The 18,063-nt window shown below is 66.5% G+C and overlaps 5 protein-coding genes across 6 annotated transcripts in view; 2 read left to right on the top strand and 3 right to left on the bottom strand.

Moving 5' to 3' along the window:
* Positions 1-3,007: 3,007 nt before the first annotated feature.
* LOC101881053 (microfibril associated protein 1) lies at positions 3,008-6,592 on the top strand. Of its 2 annotated transcripts, XM_005139534.3 has the most exons (9): positions 3,045-3,126; positions 3,200-3,419; positions 3,795-3,924; positions 4,177-4,364; positions 4,860-4,968; positions 5,041-5,201; positions 5,444-5,603; positions 5,783-5,872; positions 5,975-6,157. In XM_005139534.3, exons 1-9 carry the CDS (start codon positions 3,048-3,050, stop codon positions 6,155-6,157), a joined length of 1,320 nt encoding a protein of 439 aa, XP_005139591.2. In that variant the 5' UTR covers positions 3,045-3,047. The 2 variants fall into 2 exon arrangements, with proteins under 2 accessions (XP_033929780.1, XP_005139591.2); XM_034073889.1 differs by having other exon boundaries at positions 3,008-3,126; positions 4,860-5,201; positions 5,975-6,592.
* A 304-nt stretch (positions 6,593-6,896) lies between these two features.
* LOC101881220 (huntingtin-interacting protein K) lies at positions 6,897-7,737 on the bottom strand. The gene is made up of 4 exons (XM_005139535.3): positions 7,535-7,737; positions 7,368-7,423; positions 7,200-7,251; positions 6,897-7,068 (listed from the first exon to the last, which is right to left on the bottom strand). The coding sequence occupies exons 1-4, from the start codon at positions 7,718-7,720 to the stop codon at positions 6,973-6,975; spliced, it is 390 nt and encodes a 129-aa protein (XP_005139592.1). The 5' UTR covers positions 7,721-7,737; the 3' UTR covers positions 6,897-6,972.
* An 871-nt stretch (positions 7,738-8,608) lies between these two features.
* LOC101881548 (serine incorporator 4) lies at positions 8,609-11,903 on the top strand. Its single transcript, XM_034073884.1, has 10 exons — positions 8,609-8,896; positions 9,245-9,423; positions 9,491-9,570; positions 9,655-9,748; positions 9,811-10,022; positions 10,246-10,341; positions 10,412-10,538; positions 10,673-10,745; positions 10,960-11,243; positions 11,687-11,903. The coding sequence occupies exons 1-10, from the start codon at positions 8,609-8,611 to the stop codon at positions 11,901-11,903; spliced, it is 1,650 nt and encodes a 549-aa protein (XP_033929775.1).
* Positions 11,904-14,051: 2,148 nt separating this feature from the next.
* LOC117438341 (small EDRK-rich factor 2-like) lies at positions 14,052-14,611 on the bottom strand. The gene is made up of 3 exons (XM_034073886.1): positions 14,601-14,611; positions 14,310-14,418; positions 14,052-14,235 (listed from the first exon to the last, which is right to left on the bottom strand). Exons 1-3 carry the CDS (start codon positions 14,605-14,607, stop codon positions 14,172-14,174), a joined length of 180 nt encoding a protein of 59 aa, XP_033929777.1. The 5' UTR covers positions 14,608-14,611; the 3' UTR covers positions 14,052-14,171.
* Positions 14,612-16,098: 1,487 nt separating this feature from the next.
* LOC117438334 (uncharacterized) overlaps positions 16,099-18,063 on the bottom strand; it is a 4,814-nt gene continuing 2,849 nt past the window's right edge. The window contains exons 2-5 of the mRNA XM_034073883.1: positions 17,181-17,288; positions 16,525-16,730; positions 16,274-16,440; positions 16,099-16,191 (exon numbers count right to left, since the gene is read on the bottom strand). Of these exons, the coding sequence (XP_033929774.1) occupies positions 16,099-16,191; positions 16,274-16,440; positions 16,525-16,730; positions 17,181-17,288 (574 nt within the window). The remainder of the gene's footprint in view (positions 16,192-16,273; positions 16,441-16,524; positions 16,731-17,180; positions 17,289-18,063) is intronic.

Below are 18,063 nucleotides of genomic sequence, written 5' to 3'. Positions count from 1 at the left end.
GGCTGGCAGGGGGGTGGAACTGTGCCCCTGCACCCTCCCCAGCACCCACTGCTGGATGTCCAGGTCAGGCACTGGTGTGCCCAGGGCAGGGTGACAGCCGCTGTGCCTGAGGCAGTGACATGTCACTGCAGAGAGGAGCTGACAAAGGGCCCTTGTCACCACGGGGCTTATCTCGATGCCACGGGGCAGGCAGGCAGGAAGAACCTCTCTTACATAAACCAGCTTTGGACCCACTGCTGACCCAAGAGCCCTGCCAGAGACAACACCTGTGGCTGAGGAGCACTGGGCCATGGTACCAGTCCTAGAATCCCAGCCTGGTTTGAGCTGGGAGGACCTTAAAGCCCATCCAGCTCCAACCCCTTCCACTGGAGCAGCTGCTCCAAGCCCCTGTGTCCAACCTGGCCTTGAGCACTGCCAGGGATGGGGCAGCCACAGCTGCTCTGGGCACCCTGTGCCAGCACCTCAGCACCCTCCCAGGGAACAGCTTCTGCCTCAGAGCTCAGCTCAGTCTCCCCTCTCTTGGGCAGGTTCAAGCCATTCCCCTTGGCCTGTCCCTACAGGCCCTTGTCCCAAGCCCCTCTCCAGGTTTCCTGCAGCCCCTTTAGGCACTGGAGCTGCTCTCAGGTCTCCCCTTCAGGAGCCTTCTCTTGTCCAGGCTGCCCCAGCCCAGCTCTCAGCCTGTCACAAAGCCACAACATGGATGGGATCTGCTTCCCCAGCAACCTCCCAGGGCCACTGGGTGAATCTGAGCAGAGCTGCTTCCCCCCACACCTTCCAGGGCTGCTCCCATCTCTCTCAGCTGTGCCTATGTGGCTACTGCAGCACGAACCCCCTCTTGGACACTTGCCTGACCTTGCTTGGAGCCATCAGTGCTCTGTGCAGTGGCTCCCAGCTCACAGGCAGCTCTGTGCAGGGTCAGCCTGCAGGTGATTCCCACAGCATCCCCAGGAGCCCACACAGGCACAGAGAGCAGGGCTGGGGGGAGACCCCCATGCTCCTCCACGCCAAGCACACCCTGGTGTGGCATAGCAGCAGCCTGATCAGTGCACACCTACTTCCATGCAGAAAACAGGTCAGGTTTTGGCTCTTGGGCTGCAGAGGCTGCACAAGCTCCCACAGGGATGCAACCACCCATCTGCCCCACAGCAGAGCAGCACTGGGGCTGCAGCTCTGCCTGCAGAGCCCCCACCGCCCAGGAGGAAGACTGGGGAACACAGTGGAGGAAGGGCAGGAGATCCTCACGAACAGTAGAGAAACCCAAGGAATGGGCACAGGGCAGGCGGGGGACACCCAGAGGGACCAGAGCAGTACCTGAATGTTCAGCTGGAGCACAGCAACCCCATGCTCATGCTGCAAACACTTCCCAGCCCTGCTCCCTGCACTTGCCTGCGCTGTCCCTCGAAGCTGAGGCCACTTTCCTGGGAGCCCCTTCCCTCTCCTCACCACTGGAAGCTCTGAGCAGGCTCCTGGAAAGGTCCCAGTGCCACTGCTGTGCCTGCACCAGGAGCTGTGCTCCGCAGGGCCCCATGGCCACGCTCCCAGACACAACATCAGCGCAGGGACTGGGGCTGACCTTGTGCTGTGCAGCAGCTGCAGACACAAACACCACAGCTCAGGCACTTCAGGGACCTTATCTACATCCCTGCTCTGGGACATGGCAGTGGTGCTGCACTGGGGAGAGGGGCTCCTGCCACATCCCCAGGCACCGGGTAAGGGCAGGGCAGCTCCAGGACACCCCAGTGCTGCAATGGAGCCAGCAGCCCAGGACAATGTGCCATTGGCAGAGCAGACACATCACAGGCCATGGGCCACCTCTCTCCACAGCCTCCAAGGCCTGCGGTCACAGGGCCCAACCAGGCCCTCAAACCATTGTCCTGTTTGCCCAGGTCTTTGGTTTGGCTTCACCTGAACGGGACACCCTGTGCTTTGTGTGCAGCTCCCAGTTCTCCCTCTAACTGATGTGCTCATGAGGCCTGTGCCAACACTTGCTCCTTGCCATGGCGGCGCAGGACCCACAAGGTGGGAACATGCTGACAACCCTCCCGCAGAGCAGAAGCTCCGGTTGTCATCGGGGTGCAAGGGCCAGAGGCACAGAACGAGCTCTCCTTACCCCTGGGCAAGGCTGGGGAGGACATCGGCTGCTGTGGGGTTATAGCGACTGTTGCCTCATTACTACAGCAAACCACACACTGGGGGTACCAGGGAGCCCTGCACGTCCCATGGCACCCGTCCCTCCGCACACAGCTCCAAGCTGTGCCAGCCGCTGTGGCTGCTGCAGGGATGCTGCAGCTGGAAGGCACCGGACTGGTGCAGCCTGAAGCAGCAGCGGGGGTCAGAGCACGGCTCGGGCCCGTGTCCCACATTCCCCATTGCAGGGAGGCCGTTTCCCTCCGTGCTGGCAGTGGCGCAGACGGAGGCTGCGGTTCTGTGACTCAGTTCTGATGCGCTTCACAAGAAGCCCCATGTGCGGTGGGGACTGGAGCAGGGGCCGGAGCAGGGGCCGCCCCCGCCGTGCCCCGCGGGGCCCCACGGAAAAACCCGGGAGCGCCGGGGCGGCCCCAGCCCCGCAGCACGGACAGAGGCTGCCGTGCACCGGGAACAGCGCCGCCTCCCGGTGCCGGCGGTGCCGCGGCTGCCCTGGGGCCTGGAGCTGGGCAGGAGCCCTGGAGCTGGACAGGAGCGCTGGAGCTGGGCAGGAGCGCTGGAGCTCGGCTCCGCCACCGGCCCAGGGAGCCCCGGTGAGGCCGAGGGCTCGGTGCCCGGCGGCAGAACTGCGGTGTCCGGGCCAGCCCCGTACCCGGGAGGGTGCCAGGGCCCAAAGGCAGCGCCGCCGGTCACCGGGAGCCCGGCCTGGCAGGGGCCGGAGCTGGAGCCCTCCGGCCGTGACGGGGCCCGTGCCCGGGGCTGCCCCTGCAGGACAGAGCCGAGCCCCAGCGCTCCGCACGAGCGGACACCGGCGGCTCCCGGAAGTGACCCCGCTGTGATCGTCACTTCCGGCGGAAGCGGGCTCCGGTGAGCGGCGGCTCGGAGCCGGTGCAGCAGGCACCATGGCGGTCCCCAGCGCCCTCATGAAGCAGCCCCCGATCCAGTCCACGGCGGGGGCCGTGCCCGTCCGCAATGAGAAGGGTAAGGGGGGGGTCCCTGCGGCGGGGGGGGGTCGGGGCCCAGGGGCCGCCGGTGACCGTCCCGGCGCCCGTAGGTGAGCTGTCCATGGAGAAGGTGAAGGTGAAGCGGTACGTGTCGGGGAAGCGGCCGGACTATGCACCCATGGAGTCCTCGGAGGAGGAGGATGAGGAGTTCCAGTTCATCAAGAAGGCCAAGGAGCAGGAGGTGGAGCCCGAGGAGCAGGAGGAGGAGGTCGCCAACGACCCCCGGCTGCGCCGCCTGCAGAACCGCATCGCTGAGGATGTGGAGGAGCGGTGAGTGCGGGCAGACCCTGCCGGGGCTGGGGCAGACGCTGCGGGGCTGGGGACAGACCCGGTGCTGCCGCACGCAGGGAGCTGCAGGACACAGGGATGGAGCTGAGAACGTTCTGCACGCAGGGCAAGAGCCTCTGGTTCCTCTCACTCTGTGCCTCAGGCCCCAGCTGTGCCAGCACCGGGAGTGCCCATCTCCCAGGGCACAGCTCAGAGCATGGCCAGGGAGGAGCTTGCTGGTGCCCAGGAGAGAACATGTTGGGTTCTGCCCACACTCAGCAGCTCCAGTGCTTTCCATGGCTCGCTGGGAACAAGCCCTGAGTAGCCAGCCTCTTGCAGGCTCTTTACATTGGCTGTTGTTTAACTGGTCTGTTGCAGGCTGGCGAGGCACCGTAAAATCGTGGAGCCTGAAGTGGTTGGAGAAAGCGACTCAGAGGTGGAGGGGGAAGCCTGGCGCCTGGAGCGGGAGGACACCAGCGAGGAGGAAGAGGAGGAGATCGATGATGAGGTGAGCTTGTAGAGTTGAATAATGGCCATGGGAGAGCTCTGAAGGCACAGGTTGGACCTGCTGTTTGCAAGGACATGTCTGGTGGAGCCGGACAGATGTCACAGCTGGCTGTGACTTAGCTGGTGGGACACTCTCCTCTTGCACAGGGCGGGTTTGTCACCTTGTCATCAGCATCCAAACACTGCATGTGTTTGACAGAGGAGTCTGAGGGCATCGGGGCAGCTCTCCACTGCTCTGTGTCTGTCTCTGCAGGAGATCGAGCGCCGGCGTGGGATGATGCGTCAGCGAGCACAGGAGAGGAAGACTGAGGAGATGGAAGTGATGGAGTTGGAAGATGAGGGTCGGTCTGGAGAAGAATCTGAGTCAGAGTCTGAGTACGAGGAATACACAGATAGTGAGGACGAAATGGAGCCACGTCTCAAACCGGTCTTCATCCGCAAGTGGGTTCTGTGGCAGTGTGGGTCACCCTGGGCAAGGTCACAGCAGCCAGGGCCATGCAGATGGCACTTCTGTGGCCTCCTCTTCCTCCATGGGGGAATGTGATGGTCAGATCCCAGCAGGGCAAAGCTGGGGAGTGTGGGGTGATCCCTGCCCTTTGACAGGTTGCTGCAGGTTGAAGTCGCAGCGGGGTCTGACTGGAGCCCTTGGGCAAGCGCAGTATGGTGGCAGACAGAAACTGTCAGTGGGCTGAGCCCCATAGCCACTGGTTTGCCCTCCCATTGCTCTTGTGCTTGCTGGCAGCCATAGGGGAATCGTGCAGCAGTCCTGGCATGGGTGACACTGGAAGGGGTTGAGGGCCCTGGGTCTCAGCCTGTCATTGGAGAGGGTAAAGGCTGGAAGCAGCTGTGGTACAGGAGGGGGAGAAGGCAGCAAGGAGCTGGCTGGCTGCACTGGCCTGTGGCAAGGCTGAAGGTGATTGGGGTCCCTGCCTGCAGGAAGGACAGGATCACGGTCCAAGAGCGAGAAGCAGAGGCCCTGAAGCAGAAGGAGCTGGAGCAGGAGGCAAAGAGGCTGGCAGAGGAGAGGCGCAAGTACACGCTCAAGGTACCATGGGGCAGACTGGGGGTTTGCTGGGGGGCAGCTGCCTCAGTGAGCTTAGCTTGCTTCTTGCTGCAGATCGTAGAGGAGGAAGCAAAGAAGGAGCTGGAGGAGAACAAGCGCTCACTGGCAGCACTGGATGCACTTGATACAGATGATGAGAATGATGAGGAGGAGTATGAGGCCTGGAAAGTACGTGAGCTGAAGCGCATCAAACGGGACCGAGAAGAACGAGAAGCGTAAGTATTGTCTGCATAGGCATGAGGTGGGAAGCCTGCAGCCCAGGCCTCACAGGCAGTGGAGGCAGCTGTTCCCTGGCCTTCCCTTCGATGGCATGGTCTTGGCTGGACCAAGCGAGCAGAGCCCCTCCTTCCGCCCTCGGGTGCCTTTGTGCCCCTGCAGAGGTCCCCATGGATGGCAGCAGCAACCATCCCTGTGGATGCTGTGGGATGTGGCTCTCAGGGGATTCTCTTCTGCCCAGCATGGAGAAAGAGAAGGCAGAGATTGAGCGCATGCGGAACCTGACGGAGGAGGAGCGCCGGGCTGAGCTGCGGGCCAATGGCAAGGTCATCACCAACAAGGCGGTGAAGGGCAAGTACAAGTTCCTGCAGAAGTACTACCACCGTGGAGCCTTCTTCATGGTGAGTGTATCCTGGGCACGGCCGTGCTGGAGGTTGGGGCTGTGAGACCATGGGGACAGCTTCCCCTTGCAGTGACATGGGGCTGGGGGTGCCCTTCTGGTGGCACAGGGGCTCTCCTCAACTATTGCTGGCACTTGCTGGGGATGTGCCAGCTGAGCAGGTGTGTGCTTGCCCCACAGGATGAGGACGAGGAGGTGTACAAGAGGGACTTCAGTGCCCCGACCCTTGAGGACCACTTCAACAAGACGATACTGCCCAAAGTCATGCAGGTGGGTGAGCTGGCTGGGGTCACGGTTCCTCATGGTGCATGTGGAGCAGTGGGTCCCCACGTCCTCCCCGAATGGCTCCTCATCAGCTCTGCTGCTCCGCAGGTCAAGAACTTCGGGCGCTCAGGACGGACAAAGTACACACACTTGGTGGACCAGGACACCACCTCCTTTGACTCCGCCTGGGGCCAGGAGAGTGCACAGAACACCAAGTTCTTCAAGCAGAAAGCAGCAGGTGTTCGGGATGTCTTTGAGAGACCCTCGGCCAAGAAGCGAAAAACCACTTAATGCAGCGGGAGCCCAGGCAGGGACAGGAAGGACACGGCTGTGCTGGGACTTACGTGGTGACAAACCCTTTCTCTGCCGTCGTTCCCCGCTCCCCATGCTGCTGCAGCCTGGTAGGCTCCCTGCACTGGTGCTGTGCAAGACAACAGCCTGCTCATGCTGGCCAGGCCCACAGTCCCACCAGCATCCCACTGGAAGCCACCCCGGGAGCCTCATCAGAGTCCAGCGGAGCTGTGCAGGAGCACAGCAACTCCAGTGCACCTGCTTCTGGAGGGATGAATGACTTTATACCTGCCTGGTCCCTGTGGCTTGTACTTTCCCTGTTGTCAGTTCAGGCCCTGTTTTGGTGACCCCTTTTCTTCTCCCTGGTTGTGCAGGGCTTGGCTTTTCTACCTGTACAGAGGGGTGGGTTTGATTAAAGTCATTTTCTTACACATTCTGGCTGTTGTCCGTGAACGTGGCTGTCCTGTTCTGTACCTTCTGCAAGCCGGAATGGACTAGTGCAGCCGGGGAGGCATCAGGCAGGGCACACGTGTGGCTGTCACTGCACCCCAATCATAACAGTGCCCTTGCCCCAAGAGGGACAAGGTTACAGGCAGGAAGAGCAGTGGGTCTCAGTGCTCAGGCAGGTTGCTGGTCACCTGATCGGGCTCCAGGCTACCAGCACAATGCTGGCCCCCATGTATCAGCATTGTGTGCCCTATGGAACCCACAAGGCAGGCGCCTGGCCACACAGACCACAGTGACACCTGCCCCCAACAGCACCTTTATTGTGTATGGACACAGAATCCAGCTGCAGCCAGCCCTGCGCCTGGCACTCAGTTGGTGAGAGTGACGAGAGCCTCCACCACGTTCCCCATGTGCTCCCGAAGGCTGCGCTCTGCGGCCGCCCGCGAGATCTCCATCTCTGTCATCTGCAAGGGACAGCGGCAGCAGAGCCAGTCACGGTGTGGGACGGGGCCACCGCTCGTGCACCGGCTGCAGGTGCAGCCGGCGTGTGGCCACCGAACTGCCCCCACGGGCTTGGAAACTGCCCCCTACTCACAATCAGCTCCAGATCCTCCTTCTTGATGGTCACTTTCGCCAGTTCCTTCTCCCTGCGGCAAGAAACGGACAAACCCCTGTGACCCACAGCTCCCACCGCAGACCGAGGGGTGACCGGGTGGAGCCGGGCCCGGAGCGGCTGCACCCACGAGCGAGCACACGCGGTTACCTCTCCTGTTTCGCCTTCTGCTCCCGGGACCTCCGGTCTCCGATCACCGACATAGCCTGTGAGGACGAGCACAGTCACGGCCTGCAGCACCGGCCGGCTCACGCCGCGGCACCGCGGCAGGCACCGGGGCGGGCTCGTCCCGCGCCCATCCCGGTCCCGGTCCGCACCGTCTCCAGGTTGGAGCTCTGGATCTCCTTCTCCTCCGCGTAGTCCGTGACTCGCTCCAGGTCTGCGGCTCCGCTGTCGTGTTTCCGCGGCTTCTCTGCCGCGCGCCCGCCGGCTCCATCGCCGCCGCCGCCGCCGCCGTTCGGCTCCGTCTCCAGCTCCAGCTCCACATCGCCCTCCGCCGCCATGCCGCCGGCGCCCTTCCTCTCACGTGACCACGCCGCCGGGAGCCTGTTTCCGGTCACGTGCGGCCGCCGGAAGCAGCGGCTGATGGCCGCGGGGTTCCTCCGCTCCCCCCCTCCGGTGTCCTCCCGGGGGGGGCGGGGCCCCGGGGCTGGCGGAGGGGGAGGGGCCGGGGGGCGGGGCCCCGGGAGGGGAGGGGGCAGCGGATGGAGGAGCGGGATCCGCCCCCCCCGGCCCGGGCTGAGCCTCCGAGCTGGGCACGGAGCCGCCTCCCGCTGCCCGCAGGGAATGGGGACGAGCACGGAGCCGTGCGCTGGGATCGCGGGGGCTGAGCCCGAGCAGCACCGGGCGCCCACGGAACCGCTCCCACTGCCGTGCATGGGCACGGAGAGACCGGGGGCGGCAAAGGCAGAACACGTCCGTGGTGACATGAGGACACTGTAACCGTGAAGTGAAAGCCGGTGGTGCTGCAGGGGCCGTGGCGCATCCCTCCCGCACACGGGTGCCCGGCCGGGCTCCAACAGCCACAGCCTTTCCTTTGCCTGCAGCCTCCCGGCCGAGGAAGCCGCTGTGTCACCGGGCGTCCCTGTGGCCTCGGGGGCAGCGCTCCCGGTGCCGTCCCCTGCAGCCTCCTCCCTGCGGAGACAACGGGCAGAGGGAGAGCCCCGAGGCTGCAGCCGCAGCCGTGCCCCGGCCCAGGCTGGGCGGTGACGAGGCCAGGGCCCCATGGCTCCATGGCTCCATGTCCGGGGGGTCACAGCCGGCTCTGGCCGGGCCCGCAGCGCCCGGCAGCGGCTGCCCGGCGGCAGCAGCGAGCAGATGGCGGGGCGGGCAGAGCACACAATCCCCTTAATCCCATGAGGGCAGCGGGGCCCAGCAGAGCCGGGCCGGGCATGGCGGGGACACGGGCACGGGGCCGCATCCTGCACTCGCTGCTCTGCCAGGTGGGACAAGGGGACGGTCGGGGCTGGGCCGGGGGGGGCTGGGGCGCGGGCGCAGCTCTGGGGTCCCCACTGACCGTGCGCACCCCTCAGCTGTGCTGTGGTTGTGGCTGCAGCCCCTGCCGCGGGCTCCGGGTGTCCACGAGCACCCGCGTCCTATACACCCTCCTGCACGTCCTGGCCTCTGCCGTGTGCTGCCTCATGCTGTCCCGCACCGTGGCACAAGCCCTCAGGGAGAAGGTGAGGGCTGGGGCTGGGGTAACACCTGGGGTGCAGGGGGTCCCAGGGCTGCCAGGGGTGCTGGGATGCCAGGTACCCCAGGGGCACAAGGGGTCTCGGGAGCACTGGGGGTGCCGGGGGAGTCAGGAGTACTGGGATATTGAGAACACTGGGGGTAACAGGGCTGCTGGGAGTGCCAAGGGGAAGGGGTGCCAGGGTTACTGGAGATGCAGGACTTCCGCAGCATGCTGGAGGTGACAGGTCCCAAGAGGTACTGGGGATGAAGAAGGTACTGGTAACGCTGGGGATGTCAATCCAGGGTGCTGGATGGGTGCCGGCCCTGCCAGCCTCCCTGTCCTGTGCCTGCAGGTGCCCTTCGCGGTGGTGCTGTGCCAACACCTGCCCGGGGGCATGGACTGTGAGCAGCTGGTGGGCTCCTCGGCCGTGTACCGGGTCTGCTTTGGCACTGCCTGCTTCCACCTGGCGCAGGCTGCCCTGCTGCTCAACGTGCGCTCCAGCGCCGGCTGCCGCGCGCGGCTCCACAATGGGTACGGGCACAGCGCAGGGGTCGGGCGCTGCCAGGCTCCCCATGCCCCTGACGCTCGCTGCCTGCAGGTTCTGGCTGCTGAAGATGCTGGTGCTGCTGGGGCTCTGTGCTGCCAGCTTCTTCATCCCTGAGGACGGCTTCATCCAAGGTGCGTCCCATGCTGTGCCCAAGCTGACAGCCCATGCCCCGTGCAGGGGCCCTGTGCTAGCCCAGCTCTGCCCTCTGCCCCCAGCCTGGCACTACACCGGCGTCTGTGGGGGTTTCGCCTTCATCCTCATCCAGCTGGTGCTGATCACGGCCTTCGCACACACCTGGAACAAGAACTGGTGAGTGCCGGGGGCTGGGGGGGGCATGGGACCCCTGCCGCCTCTCACCCCCTGTCCCGCAGGCTGACGGGCGCTGCGCAGGACAAGCGCTGGTACCTGGCGGTGCTGCTGGCCACAGCCGCCTTCTACACCCTTGCCTCCGCCGCCTTCTCCTTCCTCTACAAGTACTACACGCACCCAGCCGCCTGCCACCTCAACAAGGCACTGCTCACCGTCAATGGCAGCCTCTGTGGCATCATGTCCTTCATCTCCATCACACCCTGTGTGCGGCTCAGTGAGTATGGCATGGCACAGCATTGGCACGGCATGGTACGGCAGGCCTGGCTGCATCCTGTGCCTGTGGGGGTGGCTGTGGGCGCCCAGCTCAGGGCCAGCACTTGGGCACCTGGGGAAGACACAGCTCCCGTCATGCACCTTGATGTGGGGGCTCCCAGGGTCCATGTGGGGCCCATCCGCAGCTCATGGCACTCCGGTGACACCCTGACCCCTCCTTGCAGAGCAGCCGCGCTCGGGGCTGCTGCAGTCCTCCATCATCAGCTGCTATGTGATGTACCTCACCTTCTCTGCACTGTCCAGCCGTCCCCCCGAGAGAGGTGGGTGCTCCTGCCTGCTGCAGGAACCCGGTGCTGGGGGAGCACCCATCTCACCTGCACCTCCCCACAGTGCTCTACAAGGGGCAGAACCTCACCGTCTGCTTCCCGGGCCTGCGGCAGGACGAGCTGCAGACAGAGGATACCACCGTTGCCATCCTGGGGGCTGCCATCATGTACGCCTGTGTGCTCTTTGCATGGTGCGTGTGCCCGCGGTGTGCTCACAGCAGGCACAGCTCTCCTGCAGCTGTGTCGGGTCCATGGGGCAGGCTGGGGTCCTGGCACAGGGTGCTGGGTGCCCGTGTTATGATTTCTGCCTATCTCCTGGGCACAGTAATGAAGCCTCCTACCTTGCTGAGGTCTTTGGACCCCTCTGGATGGTCAAAGTCTACAGCTTCGAGTTCAAAGTGAGTGGGATGCTGCCCCCCCAGCTGAGCCTTGTGTCCTCCTGCTGCCCCAGGCCCCCATCACAGCCCTGGGACAGATTCATCCAGCCAAGCACGGGGGTGCCCATGGTGCATCCCTGCCTGCACCAGCACCTCACCAGCAGCCCAGTGCCAGGCAGGGCCGATCCAGTGCCAGGGCTCAGCAGCAGTTGCCACCACACTGCTCTCTCTGCAGAAACCCTCCTGTTGCTTCTGCTGCCCTGAGAAGATGGAGGAGGAGCTGAGAGGTGGGTGCAGGGGGTTGCTGGTGGGAGGGCAGAGCCTGGGGCTGCAGGAGCCACCGTGGCCTGGTGCTCTCCCAGGCACCGAGCAGACGTGTGAACAAGCAGAGGAGCCTGCCAGGGACCAGTGCATCATCCAGGATGAGAGGGACAAGGTGGTCTACAGCTACTCAGCCTTCCACTTCGTCTTCTTCCTCGCCTCACTCTATGTCATGATGACCCTCACCAACTGGTTCAGGTACATCCACTGCTCCTGCCCAGCTCTTCTTGCTCTTGCTCCCCTTCCCTCTTGTTCATGCAGCCCTGCCAGCACTGTCACCCCCAGCATCACCACCCTGCAGTGCCATCACCCTGCCAGCTCTGACCCGCACCCATTTGAGCTCAGGCTGCAATGGTTCACTCCTCTCCATCCCTCTGCTCCGGGTTGTGCCATCACCGAGCCGGTGCCTGCTGGGAAGCGCCCAGCTCTGCACCCACAGACCAGCACCACGTCAAACAACAGCAGCCTTGCGCTGCAGGGAGTCAGGCTGGGGTCCTGCAGGGCCAGGGGGTCTCCAGGCAGGTGGGATGCACCCAGGGCCATGTAGCTGCGGGGCCACAGGGTGACCCAGTGGCTGCAGTGGCACTGGGAGCCCTGTGCCGGTGTCCATGGAGCGCCCAACACCTGCACTGTCCCCCCAGCTACGAGAACGCGGTGCTGGAGACCACCTTCACACACGGCAGCTGGTCAACCTTCTGGGTGAAGGTGTCCTCGTGCTGGGCCTGTGTCCTGCTCTACCTGTGGCTGCTGCTGAGCCCCTTCTGCCTCGGCAGCCCCCCCCGGCAGCGGCGCAGCAGCCCAGCCCTGCGCGTCCTGCGGCGCCGCCGAGCTCCACAGCGCATCAGTGTCTCCACATAGCCCTGCGGGGATGGACTGAGCCCAGCCCCGGGGTCCCTGCTGGGCCCTGGGCCCCCCCCGGTCCCTCACGGCCCAAGGGGACACGGGAGGCGGCTGCTCCCAGGACACGGGTCCTGTGCTGCACTGGTGGTGGGTGCTCAGCCCGGGCACTGCCGGGCTCCCTCCTGCTGCAGCAGCTGCCCTGAGCTGGGGCTCTGCCCCGGCCAGCCCCACATCCCTGCTCCCCCCACAGTGTGCTCAGTGTATACAGCTCCTTGAGTACATTTTGATAGAAAACTGAGTCTGTGCAGTCTGCCCCCAGCACCAGCCCTGCCCATGCAGCAACAGCAACCAAGGCACTTTTGAGGCAGCTCTACTGGAGGGGTGCACAGTCCTGGGGGTGGCAGAGCCAGGAGCACTGGGGATACTGGTTCAGGTACCAGGAGGTGGGGCATTGGGGGAGCCCAGCCAAAGTGTGCAGTACTGGCTCCAGGCCCATGTGGCAAATACAGTGGCGTGGTTCCACGGGAACCAGTGTCACCCAAGGAGCCCTGCACTGCAGTGGAGGCTGGTGCAGGATGGGCACTAACACCTGCAGCCAGGGCTCACACCAGCCCCGAGCCCACTGGCCTGCAGCAGCCAGCACAGTCCCACAGGAGGTGATGACATCACAACTTGGGGGGCAATGCTCAGGTCCAGTCTAGTGTGGTGCAGACACCGTGGGGTCCACAACTGGAGCAGTGGGAGCTCCCACTTGCACTCTGCCCAGGAGGTGCTGGGACCCACACGGGGCTCAGGGACAGGTGCCAGGCAGGGAGACCCATGCAGCCCCTGTGCCAGCCAAGGGGACACATCCCTGGGGACTGCTTTATCCCTGCAAGGAGCATCAGGCCCTGCAGAGATGGTTGAGAACCCACAGCCCCTCACTACCTATGCGGGGGGCACTGGCCACAAGTGAGGGATGGAGGGTGCAGAGGCAGCCTCGGCTGCAGCCATCCCCATCTGAGCACTGCCCTCAGCACAGGACTCGGGGGGTGGCTCCTCTCACCACCCACTCCAGACACAGCACCTGGGAGGATGGAGGTCTGGGCTACAGTGACACCAGTAGGGACACAGCCTCCTGCTCAGCAGCACAAGACTCCCAGGCAGCCAGGTGAAGGATCTGCAGCTGGGCTGGGGACACAGACACAGCTCTGCTCGCTGGCAGCTCCTGCTCTGGGGCTCCTCACACAGCATCTGCCACCCAGCAGGGCCCCAGCCACCCAAGAGGTGAGGCAGAGGGACCCTGCAGCTCCGTCAGCCGCTTCGGCAGGAGGAAGCTTCCTGCCCTTGCACCAGAGGTAACCGGTAAACTCCCCATCCGGTTCCAAGGCCCAGGCTGGGAGGCAGGCTCACCCCATCACCACTCATCTCACCAGGGGTGTGGGAAGGAGAAATCCACACCCCCGTGTCCCATGGTGCTGGCAGGGGACTGGGGCACCCGCAGTCCAGCTCCCTGCTGCACCGCTGCAAGAACCAGGTCAGAGGAGACATCTTGAGCACCCTCGAGCCCCAGCCAATGCAGAGGCACAGGAGCAGCTTCTGGTGTCCCTCCCGGCAGTGGTGGGCTTCCAGATAAAGCATCTGCCGGTATATGGGGAATAAACTGCATCTGCTGTTGGCCCTGCAGGCAAGTGAAGAGGATGGTGAAGCAAAGCAAGGTCCACAGCACTGCACTGGACCTCAGCATCCTCCCGAGGCAGCTCCACACTGCAGCTGCACAGGAGACGAGCTGGCTACAGGCTCTGTAGCCCCTCCTGGACAATCCATGCTCCGACTGCAGCTCCCCCTGTGCCAGGCTCAGCTGTGACGCCCCTGGCCCCAGCCCCACATCACCCCGCACCTCCTTCCCCACCACAGCACATCCTCTGCAGCACAATCCTGCCCCTGCTCCCATTCCCCCACCTCCCTCTGCCCTCCTGGGGATGTCCGCAGCTCTCCCCGGCCTAGGCCCGACCCCATCTTTGTTCCTCACCCCCAGATGCAGCTGCTCCGCTCCACAGCTGCCGCTCCCGGTCCATCCCCGCTCCTCACCAGCGCCAACGCTCCCTCCGGGTGGGGGGGGCAGCACCGGAGCCCTCTCCCGCTCCCAGCCCCCCCGCCCGGGCGCACGGAGGGAGGACACGGGGCCTGCAGGGCTCCACGAGCTACTTTAATAGGAGGCAGGCCCAAGGTGGGCGCAGGGAGAGCCGGGGCGGCGCGGCCCCGGGGCTGCGCTGGGCATCCTGCTGCTGCCGGCCCGGCCGCGGCCTACTTGGTGCCCTCCTTCTTCTCGTCGGCCTTCTTCTGCTTCTGCTGCATGATCTCCGAGTCCCTGCGGGAGAGCGCGTTGCGGGGCTGGCACCGACAGCGGCACCGGGGAGCGGGGAGGTGCGGTGCGGTGCTCACCTCTGCTTGCGGGCGGCGGCCGAGAGCCCGTCGTCCCGCCGCTTGCCCTTGCCCGAGTCGCTCTGCTTCTTCAGGTTCTTCTGCCGCGCCAGTTCGCGCTGGTTCCCGCCTGCGACGGCGCCGCCGCCTCAGCGCGGCCCGGCCCGGCCCCGGGGCCTACCGCGGACCCCACGGCCCAGCCCGCGCCCCGGCCACGGCACCGCCCTCCCCGCGTCCCCCGCGGCGGTCCCGGCCCGCAGGACAGGCCCCGGCTGCGCGGCCCCGGCCCGGCCCGGCTCGTCCCGCACTCACGGGTCATGGCTTCCGCTGCCGCCCTCCCTCCGCTCCGCCGCCACGTCCCGCACCAACCCCCCTGCGCCCCACCCCCGCGCCCCCCTTTAAAGGAGCGGCACAGCCAATAGCCGCGCTGAGCCCGCCCCCGCCCCCCGTTCTATTGGCCAGCGGGCTCCAGCCAGGCCCGCCTGATTGGCCGCGGGCTACGGCTGCCAGGCTGCCGTCGGGGGCGAAAAAGGCGGAAGCCGAAGCGCAGGCGCCGGAGCTGCGCCCACGCGCCAGTGGGCGGTGCCTGAGGGGACACGACCCATTCGTGGCGCAACGGAGGGGGCGTGGCCTCGCCGGACGGGGGGCGTGGCCTCGCCGGACTGGGGGCGGGCGCTGTCCGCTCAGGTCCCTCCGCTGTTCCCGGTTCTCCGCCTCTCCTCCGCTCCCGGCGGGGCCGCTCCTCAGGACGGGCTCTGCTCAGGCCGCTCCTTCCGCCGCGGGCGGGGCCGGGTCCCTGCGGGGCGGGAGGCCGTGAGCGCCATGGCGCCGAGCGGCTCCGGCCCCGACCCTCCCGCGGGCAGCCCCATCCGACGGCGCGGCCGCGCACCCGGAGCTCGGCGGCGTCGGGCCGGGGGGTGGCTCCTGTGGTGGCGGCGGGGCCCGGACGCTCCGGCGCTTCACCAGCCGCGACAGCTCCGCGTGGACAACCTGCGGGCGGCAGAGCGGCTGCGGCGGCCGAGGCTGCGGAGGGACCCCCGCCGGTCCCGCTGGGCCCCCGAGCAGCGCTCCCCGCCCGGACAGACCTCGTTGGCAGGGTCCAGCTCCAGGGCTCTCCTCAGAACCAACGCGGCCTCCGCGTCCCGGCCCTGCTGCGCCAGCAGCTGCGAGGAGGGAGAAGAGAGGAGCGGGGGGTACGGGCGGCCGGGCAGGGGTCGGCCCGGGGCCGCCCGGGGCTCACCTGCCCCTCGCCGCAGCAGGGCCCGGCCGTTGTCCGGGCTGATGCTCAGCGCCGCCTCGCAGGCCGCCAGCGCCCTCCTCCACCCGCTGCAGCTTCAGCTCCGCGGCCGCGCAGTTGTTGAAGCACTTGACGCGCTGCTCCGCAGCTCCTCTTCCTCGTGCGGCCCGGGGGGGGCTGCGGAGGGAGAGGTCTCAGCGCCCCGCGGGCCGCACCCCGGTGTACCCGTCCCGTCCGCTCTCACCGGCGGCGGGGCCGTCCAGGGCGCTCGAGCGCCAGGCGGTAGGAGCGCAGCGCGGCCGGGAAGTCGCCCCGCGTGAAGTGGAAGTTGCCCCGTTCCCTGCGCTGCGCTCCCAGGCGCAGGCGGGCAGCGGGCGGCAGCGGCTGCTGCTCGAGGCCGTCCCGCACCTCCAGCAGTGTCACCTCGAACAGCAGCGGCGCCTCGGGCGGCACGTCGGGCTCCCTGCGGGTACAGCACCGGCTGCCCGTGCCCAGCCCTGCTCGCCCCGATCCTACCGCCCTTCCCGCACCGCTGCCCGCCCCGGCTCTGCCTGCCGGGTCCCCCTGCCCGTCCTACCTTCCGGGGCGGCCGTAGCCGTAGGGGAAGGCGGCGAGGAAGAAGGCAACTTCCCCGGGCTGCATGGTGGGGACGCCCAGCTCTAGCGCCTGCGGATGCAGGCACGGCGGAGCTGACCGGGCGTGCCGCTGGGCAGCGCTCGGCCCGCACCGCGCCCTGGCCGGGGCTGACCTGCACGACGTCGCCGTAGCCCGGCACGAAGGTGAGCCGCGGGTCCCGCTCCACCAGCGCTCCGTCCTCCAGCGCGCCCAGCACCTTCACCGACACCTCCTGCCCCGGCCGCGGCCGCAGCCCGTCCTGCCCGTCCCTCACCACGCGCTTCCGCAGCAGCCGGTCCTCTGCGGGGATGGCGGCGGGGGCCCTGACACCTGCCCCGGGACCCCCGGGGCCGGCACCCCCGGCCCGGCTCTGCGGCCGCTTACCCGTCAGGTCGCTCCAGCCGTCGGCCGCGAAGAGCGGCCCGAAGCCGCCGGGGCCTGGGGTCACCAGAGCCTCCAGCCGCCGGTAGAAAACCTGCTCCTCCTCGTGCACTGACGGCAGCGCGATGGCGGTGGGGGGCAGACGGAACCGCACCCGCCTGCCCCGGCCGGGCCCCCCGCTGCCCTCTGCCGGTCCCCCACCTCCCTCTCTGGGGAGTCGCCGGGAGAGGGTCCCGGCATCCCTGCTCTCTGCTCCTTCCGCCTCTATGAGCCGGGCTCTGGCCGTGCCGCCCCAGGGCTCGGCGCCGGTGCCCGTGGCCCTCAGCCCCCACCGGGCGCGCCGCTGCCGGCCCTGTCACACGGTGAATGCACGGGGCCGCCGGGGCCGCCGCCGAGCGCATCCCTCCTCGGAATTAACGCTGGGAAGCGGCTCAGGGGATTAGCCCGGGCCGGGGGCAAAAATAGCTGGGTCAGGCCGAGCCCCACCGCGAGGCTCCCGGCGCCGAGGTCCCGCACACCGGGACTGCGGGTCCGGGCCCCGGCTCAGCCTCCTGCACTTTGCGGCTCTCGGTGGCGGTTGCGGGTGGGACTGAGCTGGCAGGGGACTGGAGAACCGCCTGCAGGTGGGACTCAGTGCCTGGTGCTGCTACAGGGGCTACCGGAGCCCGTGATCGCCTTCCAGGGCAGCCACGGGGTGAGTGGGGAGACGGGCAAGGACCGGGGAGCCCAAGGGTGACATGGTGAGGGGATCCAGGAGCCTGGGGCAGCTACAGGGAAACCAGGGGGGCAGGGGATGAGCACACTGGGGGCCTGAGGAGATAGGAGGGCTGGGCCAGCCTGGCTGGAGGCAGGGTCTTCTCCCAGGTTAGGGCCAGCTGGACACCCTGGGCAGCATCCAGGATCACAGCCTCTGCTGAACGAGTACAAACTGTCCCAGTGAAGGAGCCCCACAGCAGAGCTGCTGTTGAGCCAGCCTCAGCTGTACCTGTTAGTGGGGTGCTGTGGGTGGCACTGGCCTGAATGACAGTGGCTGCCAAGCCTCTGCTCCCTGCCAGGCTGGGGTTTGATGGCTGCAGGGCACTGCTCTACACCTGGGACCACATCACTGCTTCGTCCAGGACCAGCTGGCCCTAAGATGTGGTGGCCACTGCTCACCACGGCCAGGGCAGCAGCTCCGTACATCTGGGAGTCTCGGGGTGTACCAGTGAGCAGGAGGCAGCAGCAGCACTGGGGCAGCTGCCATGACCCTGTCCCATCAGCAGGGACTGATCCCATGCTGTCATGCTGTGTCTGCAGGCAAAGGTGTCCGGCTCCTGAGAAGGCTGGTGTGACCATCCTGACAGGGAAGGGCTCCGGCTGCCATGTCCCCCAGAGCAGGAGTCACAGGCTTGGGGCAGCCAACCCCAGGGCTTCCCTTCAGAGCTGGTCCACATCTTTCCCACCCCACATCTCTTGCCAAAAGTGATGATGTTTGCCTAGTTAAGCTACAAAAGCTTCTTAGATGCCCATTTCTTCCTCAATTGTGCCCAGTTAGCTTCACTT

The sequence above is a fragment of the Melopsittacus undulatus genome, unplaced genomic scaffold (assembly GCF_012275295.1).
Source record: "Melopsittacus undulatus isolate bMelUnd1 unplaced genomic scaffold, bMelUnd1.mat.Z mat_scaffold_149_arrow_ctg1, whole genome shotgun sequence".
Classification (NCBI taxonomy): Eukaryota; Metazoa; Chordata; class Aves; order Psittaciformes; family Psittaculidae; genus Melopsittacus; species Melopsittacus undulatus.
The sequence above is the reverse complement of the archived record's forward strand: the minus strand, read 5'-3'. Positions and strand labels throughout refer to the sequence as shown.

What these genes read in the sequence shown, in the direction of transcription:
- LOC101881053 (XM_034073889.1), top strand. Translation starts at nt 3,048, where the DNA reads ATGGCGGTCCCCAGCGCCCTCATGAAGCAGCCCCCGATCCAGTCCACG. An exon ending in GCTGAGGATGTGGAGGAGCG is followed by an intron (nt 3,420 to 3,794) that starts GTGAGTGCGGGC and finishes GGTCTGTTGCAG; the next exon opens with GCTGGCGAGGCACCGTAAAA. An exon ending in ACCGTGGAGCCTTCTTCATG is followed by an intron (nt 5,604 to 5,782) that starts GTGAGTGTATCC and finishes CTTGCCCCACAG; the next exon opens with GATGAGGACGAGGAGGTGTA.
- LOC101881220 (XM_005139535.3), bottom strand. Translation starts at nt 7,720, where the DNA reads ATGGCGGCGGAGGGCGATGTGGAGCTGGAGCTGGAGACGGAGCCGAAC. An exon ending in CAGAAGGCGAAACAGGAGAG is followed by an intron (nt 7,252 to 7,367) that starts GTAACCGCGTGT and finishes TTCTTGCCGCAG; the next exon opens with GGAGAAGGAACTGGCGAAAG. An exon ending in AGGAGGATCTGGAGCTGATT is followed by an intron (nt 7,069 to 7,199) that starts GTGAGTAGGGGG and finishes TGTCCCTTGCAG; the next exon opens with ATGACAGAGATGGAGATCTC.
- LOC101881548 (XM_034073884.1), top strand. Translation starts at nt 8,609, where the DNA reads ATGGCGGGGACACGGGCACGGGGCCGCATCCTGCACTCGCTGCTCTGC. An exon ending in CGCGCGCGGCTCCACAATGG is followed by an intron (nt 9,424 to 9,490) that starts GTACGGGCACAG and finishes CGCTGCCTGCAG; the next exon opens with GTTCTGGCTGCTGAAGATGC. An exon ending in ACCCTCACCAACTGGTTCAG is followed by an intron (nt 11,244 to 11,686) that starts GTACATCCACTG and finishes CTGTCCCCCCAG; the next exon opens with CTACGAGAACGCGGTGCTGG.
- LOC117438341 (XM_034073886.1), bottom strand. An exon ending in GCCGCCGCCCGCAAGCAGAG is followed by an intron (nt 14,236 to 14,309) that starts GTGAGCACCGCA and finishes GCTCTCCCGCAG; the next exon opens with GGACTCGGAGATCATGCAGC.